This window comes from Pristiophorus japonicus, chromosome 11, assembly GCF_044704955.1.
Source record: "Pristiophorus japonicus isolate sPriJap1 chromosome 11, sPriJap1.hap1, whole genome shotgun sequence".
NCBI classification, from domain to species: domain Eukaryota; kingdom Metazoa; phylum Chordata; class Chondrichthyes; family Pristiophoridae; genus Pristiophorus; species Pristiophorus japonicus.
In genome coordinates this window covers 154,129,946-154,138,738 of record NC_091987.1, presented here as the reverse complement: position 1 = coordinate 154,138,738, position 8,793 = coordinate 154,129,946, and the positions used below count along the sequence as shown (strand labels likewise).

Below are 8,793 nucleotides of genomic sequence, written 5' to 3'. Positions count from 1 at the left end.
GGTAATGGGTAATGGGTCCAGAGGACCATCGGTGATATAGCTCAGGTAATGGGTAATGGGTCCAGAGGACCATCAGTGATATAGCTCAGGTAATGGGTAATGGACCCAGAGGACCATCGGTGATGTAGCTCAGTTAATGGGTAATGGACCCAGAGGACCATCGGTGATGTAGCTCAGGTAATGGGTAATGGACCCAGAAACATCTGCCCATCAAGTTAAATGCAAAGTGGTAACGGTTTTTGAATTGATTGTAAATTTATAAAGTGAATGTCATCCCCAAAAGGATCCTTCTTGTACTCCTGAGCCTAGCTCACACTCGTGGGGTTAGGCCCATGCCTTCCCCATGGTCAGGAGACTGTGTCGCGCAGAGAGATGATGTCGGCAATGACAGAATAAGTGAATAATTAAATGCTAACATTTTAGCATTAGCCACTCACTGAAGTTTAGTGTTACTTGCAGATCCAAGAAACACAAAGGCAAATTTCACATGCCAAAACAACTGTTGCCATGGTGGAGTCCATTGCGACCGTTAGATGGGCACAATCATCTTTCTTTCTTAGGCAATCCCCCCGGGGTCGAGGATGACTTGCTTCCACACTAAACTGAGTTCTAAAGTGACTGATGTGGGACCTACAGTCTCTGTCACAGGTGGGGCAGACGGTGGTTGGAGGGACGGGTGGGTGGGGTGCCTGGCTTGTCGTACACTCCTTCCGCTGTTTGTACTTGGCTTCCGCGTGCTCCCAGTGAAGAGACTAGAGATGTTCGGCGCCTTCCCGGATGCTCCTCCTCTACTTTGAGCGGTCTTGGGCCAGGGACTCCCAGGTGTCGGTGGGGATGTTGCATTTTATCAGGGAGGCTTTGAGGGTGTCCTTGAAACGTTTCCTCTGCCCACCTGGGGCTCGCTTACCGTGTAGGAGTTCCGAGTAGAGCGCTTGTTTTGGGAGTCTAGCATCGGGCATGCGGACAATGTGACCTGTCCATCGGAGCTGATGGAGTGTGGTTAATGCCTCGATGCTGGGGATGTTGGCCTGAGCGAGAACACTAATGGTGGTACATCTGTCCGATGGACACAATAAAACATACAGGCCTAGAAATGTATCTCGGGCAGTGACACAAAACATAGAAACATAGAAAATACGTGCAGGAGTAGGCCATTCAGCCTTTCGAGCCTGCAGCACCATTCAATATGATCACTGCCAAACAAGCAGTGGGATCGGCCACTCGTTACACACAGTGTCTGGTCACCTCCATGAGCTGCAATGATGCAACTGACCATTAGACGCTGCGTAGACCCAGTGCCGATCCCACTGCCCGCGGCAATTGCTCTCCCTACTGACTTCAAACTAAAGACTATCGTTGTGTGAGCAATGGAGAGTGTGCAAAGAGAGCAATTAGAAATAAAAACAAGGACTTACAGCGATTGTACCAGTCAGTCAATCATTTAATATTATAGTTTCAGCACGATAGGTAGTTTTTTATTACTAGTTATTATTCAAAGTGTGAAATGATCTCAACGTATCCTCTGTTGGTAATAGCAGATTCTGGCAAACCTAAAAAATCACATTCAACATTCGTGATAACTGGGTCCTGTTATTATATAGTCAGCCAATCAAAGGCTCCATTTCTGTCTGTTACACGGTAAAGGTGCTGCAGCTGCCCAAATCACAGCCTGACTAGTCAACAAACATGGGTGTCATTGCAGCATCTGGTGCGATCTCCCTCTTCAGTATGTTTCAGCCTCCGACAGTTTTAAAATTACAGGTGTAAAATCCTAAAGAAACAAAAGAAGAGATTATATGTACACTCCTTTTAATATTTAAAATCTTATTGACCAAGATGGCTGCATCCCTGATTATAATCGCTCAACCATCGGTGGCCGTGCCTTCTGTTACTGGGCCCCAAGCTCTGGAACTCCCTCCCTAAACCCCTCCGCCTCTCTACCTCTCTTTCCTCCTTTAATGCGCTCCTTAAAACTGACCTCTTTGACCAAGCTTTTGGTCACTTGCACTAATTTCTACTTATGTGGCTCAATGTCAATGTTTTAATCACATAACACTCCTGTGAAGCATCTTGGGACGTTTCACTGCGTTAAAGGCGCTATATAAATACAAGCTATTGTTGTTGTTCAAATAAGTGCTTTGAAAACAAATCGGGATGTTGATATCGCAAGTCAGGCACTCGAGAGGCTTTTGCTGAATGCTGTCAGTCGACTGAAAGAGTGAATGTTCTTTATCTCTGACTGGGTAACCAATAAGCTTTTAATGCGCAATGCAAGAGATAATTCTTCAATGATGTGACACAGACGTAATTCTGGTAATAAATATAAATGTACCTTATTCTCTTTGCGCCTGCAAGCAACAATGGCGAGGAAAAGAGAAGTCAGGAAAAGCACGATTCCAATCCACAGGATAACATGTGGAATGTAGATCACAATATTCATTTTGCGAAGGGCCCATTTCAGTTTGGCTGCTGATTTATCATCAATTAAGACGTTCTAATAGACAAGTGGGGGAAAGAGCAGCACAATATCATCAAGATGCTCCTGTGTGAGGGGCAAGTGTCTATTATCCCTTTTACCACATGCTGACCAATAGTTCTCCGTCAATGCTTGGCCATGTGTGTTTAAACGCTGACTACAGACAGTGGGATTATGATCTGTCCAATATGAAGCCACCCTATTGTGAATCCGTCCATTTATTCCAACTCTGTGGCTCAGTGGGCAGCTCCCTCACCCCTGAGTCAGAAGGCTGTGGGTTCAAGTCCCACTCCAGGGACTCGAGCACATAAATCTAGGCTGACACTCCCAGTGCAGTGCTGAGGGAGTGCTGCACTGCCGGAGGTGCAGTCTCTCAGATGAGACATTAAACCGAGGCCCCGTCTGCTCTTGCAGGTGGACGTAAAAGATCCCATGGCACTATTTTGAAGAAGAGCAGGGGAGTTATCCCCAGTGTCCTGGGCCAATATTTATCCCTCAATCACCATAACAAAAACAGATTAACTGGTCATTATCACATTGCTGTGTGTGGGAGCTTGCTGCGTGCAAATTGGCTGCCGCATTTCCCACATTACAACAGTGATTACACTCCAAAAGTACTTCACTGGCTGTAAAGCGCTTTGAGACGTCCGGTGGTCGTGAAAGGCACTATATAAATGCAAGTCTTTGAAAGTTGGCATGCAGGTACAGCAGGCGGTGAGGAAGGCAAATGGTATGTTGGCCTTCATAGCTAGGGGATTTGAGTATAGGAGCAGGGAGGTCTTACTGCAGTTGTACAGGGCCTCGGTGAGGCCTCACCTGGAATAGTGTGTTCAGTTTTGGTCTCCCAATCTGAGGAAGGACATTCTTGCTATTGAGGGAGTGCAGCAAAGGTTCACCAGACTGATTCCAGGGATGGCTGGACTGTCATTTGAGGAGAGACTGGATCAACTGGGCCTTTATACACTGGAGTTTAGAAGGATGAGAGGGGATCTCATAGAAACGTATAAGATTCTGACGGGACTGGACAGGTCAGATGCAGGAAGAATGTTCCCGATTATGGGGAAGTCCAGAACCAGGGGACACAGTCTTAGGATAAGGGGTAGGCCATTTAGGACTGAGATGAGGAGAAACTTCTTCACTCAGAGAGTTGTTAACCTGTGGAATTCCCTGCCGCAGAGAGTTATTGATGCCAGTTCATTGGATATATTCAAGAAAGAGTTCGATATGGCCCTTACGGTTAAGGGGATCAAGGGGTATGGAGAGAAAGCAGGAAAGGGGCACTGAGGGAATTATCAGCCATAATCTTATTGAATGGCGGTGCAGGCTCGAAGGGCTGAATGGCCTACTCCTGCACCTATTTTCTATGTTTCTATGTATAAGTCTTTCTTTTTCTTTACATGAACTCTGCATGAATGGGTTCGGCCATTTAGGACTGAGATGAGGCCACATACTGCTTGGAAAGTGAAAGTCTAAATGGTGGAGGCAAAGAAATCTTGAGGTGCTGATACACAAATAATTAAAAGCAGCATCACAAGCATAAGTCAGCAAAGCAATTAAAAATGCGAACACAGCACTGGGATTTATGTCCAGGTGTAGAGTGAAGTTATGAATAGGACCCGGCTCAGCTCACACTTCAAGCACTGTGCACAGCTCTGGTCACAATACGATAAAAGGGACATAGAAATGCGAGAGCAAGTGCAAAAAATATTTACAAGGATGGTACCAGAACTGAGAGATTACAGCTGTAAGGAAAGATTGAACAGGTTTGGGCTTTTTCCTTTAGAAAAAAGACGACTGAGAGAGGAGGAGAGCTGCTGGAGGTCTTCACAATGATGACTGGGTTGGACAGGGTAGATGTGTAGAGAATGGTTCCACTTGTGGGAGAACCTAAAACTAGAGCCAGAAATACAGGATAGTTATTGATAAATCCAATCGGGAAATACAGGGAGCTGCCTTTGCTCAGAGAGTGGTGAGAATGTGGAACTCGCGACCACAGGGAGTATTTGAGGAGAACAGGAGTACATGAGAGAAGAGGAAATGGAGAGATATGGTGAAAGGTGGAGATGCGGCCGAGACTAGCTGGGCTGAATGGCCTGTTCCTGTAATGCAATGTAAGCCCTGACCTAGCTCTGCTATTGTTGCCCCTCATCTCTCAACACATTCATCCTATGAGAAGGCTTATTACCCGCTCTGCTGATCAGAAAATAAACTTTCATTTACATAAGAACGTAAGAATTAGGAGCAAGAGTCGGCCATTCGGCCCCTCGAGCCTGCTCCGCCAGTCAATGAGATCATGGCTGATCTTCGAGCTCAACTTCACTTTCCTGCACTGTCCCCATATCCCTCGATTCCCTTAATATCCAAAAATCTATCGATCTCCATCTTGAATATACTCAAAGACTGAGCCCCCACAGCCCTCTGGGGCAGAGAATTCCAAAGATTCACCACCCTCTGAGTGAAGAAGTTTAACATAGAAACATAGAAAATAGGTGCAGGAGTAGACCATTCGACCCTTCGAGCCTGCACCACCATTCAATAAGACCATTGCTGATTATTCACCTCAGTACCCCTTTCCTGCTTTCCACATTATCCACATTTATCCACATTATACTGCATTTGCCCACTCACCTAACCTGTCCAAGTCACCCTGCAGCCTCTTAGCATCCTCCTCACAGCTCACACTGCTACCCAGCTTAGTGTCATCTGCAAACTTGGAGATATTACACTCAATTCCTTCGTCCAAATCATTAATGTATATTGTAAATAGCTGGGGTCCCAGCACTGAACCTTGTGGTACCTCACTAGTCACTGCCTGCCATTCTGAAAAAGACCCGTTTATTCATACTCTTTGCTTCCTGTCTGCCAACCAGTTCTCTATCTACGTCAATACATTACCCCCAATACCATGTGCTTTAATTTTGCACACTAATCTCTTGTGTGGGACCTTGTCAAAAGCCTTTTGAAAGTCCAAATACACCACATCCACTGGTTCTCTCTTGTTCACTATACTAGTAACATCCTCAAAAAATTCTAGAAGATTTGTCAAGCATGATTTCGCTATCATAAATCCATGCTGACTTGGACCGATCCTGTCACTGCTTTCCAAATGCGTTGTTATTACATCTTTAATAATTGATTCCAACATTTTCCCCACTACCGATGTCAGGCTAACCGGTCTATAATTACCCGTTTTTACTCTCTCTCCTTTTTTAAAAATTGGGGTTACATTAGCTACCCTCCAGTCCATAGGAACTGATCCAGAGTCGATAGACTGTTGGAAAATGATCACCAATGCATCCACTATTTCTAGGGCCACTTCCTTAAGTACTCTGGGATGCAAACTATCAGGCCCCGGGGATTTATCGGCTTTAAATCCCATCAATTTCCCTCACATAACTTCCCGCCTAATAAGGATTTCCTTCAGTTCCTGCTTCTCACTAGACCCTCGGTCTCCTAGTATTTCCGGAAGGTTATTTGTGTCTTCCTTCGTGAAGACAGAACCAAAGTATGTGTTCAACTGGTCCGCCATTTCTTTGTTCCCCATTATAAATTCACCTGAATCTGACTGCAAGGGACCTACGTTTATCTTCACTAATCTTTTTCTCTTCACATATCTTTTGAAGCTTTTGCAGTCAGTTTTTATGTTCCCAGCAAGCTTCCTCTCATACTTTTTTTTCCCCCTCCTAATTAAACCCTTTGTCCTCTGCTGAATTATAAAATTCTCCCAGTCCTCAGGTTTGCTGCTTTTTCTGGCCAATTTATATGCCTCTTCCTTGGATTTAACACTATCCTTAATTTCCCTTGTTAGCCACGGTTGAGCCACCTTCCCCGTTTTATTTTTACTCCAGACAGGGATGTACAATTGTTGAAGTTCACCCATGTGATCTTTAACTGTTTGCCATTGCCTATCCACCGTCAACCCTTTAAGTATCATTCGCCAGTCTATTCTAGCCAATTCACATCTCATACCATCGAAGTTACCTTTCCTTAAGTTCAGGACCCTAGTCTCTGAATTAATTGTGTCACTCTCCATCTTAATAAAGAATTCTAAAGAATATAGCAAGTATATCCTTCCTTTGGTAAGCAGACCAAAACTGTGCACAATACTCCAGGTGCGGTCTCTGCAGGACCCTATATAATTGCAGTTAGACGTTTATATAGTTTTTTTGCACCACTTCAGCACTCCCCAAAAGTACTTTACAGCAAATTAATTATTTTTGAATTGTAGTCCACATCTAGTTTTATTGACAAAGGTGGCAGCCAATTTGCACACAATAAGGTACGAGACAGTAATAAGATAACAAACCAGGAAATACATTTTTAATAGTTTTGATTGCCCGATAAATATTGGGCAGAACAGAGAGAGAAATTTCCTGCTCTTCTTTGAATAGTGCCATGGGATCTTTTACATTCATCTGAGAAAGCAGATGGCATATCGATTAAATGTCTCATCTGAAAGATGGCACATCCGACAACACAGTATTCCCCCAGCACGTCACTGAAGCAGCAGCCTGGGTTTTGTGTCAACTATCTATTTCGTACGACATTGTCCATGGCTCCTTTAATAACATCATTACCACACTGTTACTAAAGAAACTCATCCTTTACACTCTTCCATTCTCTTCAACCACTTCTCTACTTCCAAGATTCTTTCCAAGGTTGTGCAATGGGTTGTTGCCTCACAACTATCATAGAATCATAGAAATCATAGAAATGGAAGGAGGCCACTTCGGCCCATCGTGTCCGCGCCGGCCGACCAAGAGCTACCCAGCCTAACCCCACTTTCCAGCTCTTGGTCCATAGCCCTGTAGGTTACGGCACTTCAGGTGCAAATTCAAGTACTTTTTAAATGTGGTGAGGGTTTCTGCCTCTGCCACCCTTTCAGGCAGTGAGTTCCAGACCGCCACCACCCTCTGGGTGAAGACATTTCCCCTCAAATCCCCCTTAAACCTTCTACCAAGTACTTTAAATCTATGCCCCCTGATTGTTGACCCCTCTGCTAAGGGAAATAGGTCCGTCCTATCCACTCTATCCAGGCCCCTCATAATTTTATACACTTCAATAAGGTCTCCCCTCAGCCTCCTCTGTTCCAAAAAAAACAAGCCCAGCCTATCCAATCTTTCCTCATAGCTAAAATTCTCCAGTCTGGGCAACATTCTCGTAAATCTCCTCTGTACCCTCTCCAGTGCAATCACATCTTTCCTGTAATGTGGTGACCAGAACTGCACACAGTACTCCAGCTGTGGTCTAACTAGTGTTTTATACAGTTCAAGCATAACCTCCCTGCTCTTATGCATCAGCTAACAAAGGCAAGTGTTCTGTATGCCTTCTTAACCACCTTTTACATAAGAACATACGAACATAAGAAATAGGAACAGGAGTAGGCCCCTCGAGCCTGCTCCGCCATTCAATAAGATCATGGCTGGTCTGATCATGGACTCAGCTCCACTTCCCTGCCCGCTCCCCATAACCCCTTATCGCTTAAGAAACTGTCTATTTCTGTCTTAAATTTATTCAATGTCCCAGCTTCCACAGCTCTCTGAGGCAGCGAATTCCATAGATTTACAACCCTCTAAGAGAAGAAATTTCTCCTCGTCTCAGTTTTAAATGGGCGGCCCCTTATTCTAAGATTATGCCCCCTAGTTCTAGTCTCCCCCATCAGTGGAAACATCCTCTCTGCATCCACCTTGTGAAGCCCCCTCATAATCTTATACATTTCGATAAGATCACCTCTCATTCTTCTGAATTCCAATGAGTAGAGTCCCAACCTACTCAACCTTTCCTCATAAGTCAACCCCCTCATCCCTGGAATCAACCTAGTGAACCTTCTCTGAACTGCCTGGCCTGTTACCTTCAGAGATCTGTGGACATGCACTCCCTTTGTTCCTCGACACTTCTCAGTGTGCAACCATTGAATGTGTATTCCCTTTCCTTGTTAGACCTCCCCAAATACATTACCTCACACTTCTGCGGATTGAATGCCATTCGCCACTGTTCTGCCCAGCTCATTGACATCTTCCTACATACCGCAGCTTTCAAACTATGCTCACACCTCTTGCACCATTCCTTACTCGAAACCAACCAATCTGGTTTCCAAAGCACTAAAACTGCATTGGTCAAAATGACAAATGACATCGCGTGGAAGTGTGACCTTGGTTGACTCGTTTCACCCTCTCAAACATTATTCTACTTTTGACATGATTGAGTGCTACAACTACTCTCAACAGGGAACAGTAGCATAGTGGTTGTGTTACTAGATTAGCAATCCCGAGGCCTGGACAAATGATTGAATAGAACAAGAGTTCAAATCCCACCAC

The 8,793-nt window shown here is 44.8% G+C and overlaps 1 protein-coding gene across 1 annotated transcript in view; it reads right to left on the bottom strand.

Annotated features, from left to right (window-relative positions):
- Positions 1 to 1,487: 1,487 nt before the first annotated feature.
- LOC139275618 (lysosome membrane protein 2-like) overlaps positions 1,488 to 8,793 on the bottom strand; it is a 243,343-nt gene continuing 236,037 nt past the window's right edge. Inside the window, exons 13-14 of the mRNA XM_070892790.1 lie at positions 2,333 to 2,494; positions 1,488 to 1,771 (exon numbers count right to left, since the gene is read on the bottom strand). Coding sequence (XP_070748891.1) covers positions 1,724 to 1,771; positions 2,333 to 2,494 — 210 coding nt within the window. The 3' untranslated portion in view covers positions 1,488 to 1,723. The remainder of the gene's footprint in view (positions 1,772 to 2,332; positions 2,495 to 8,793) is intronic.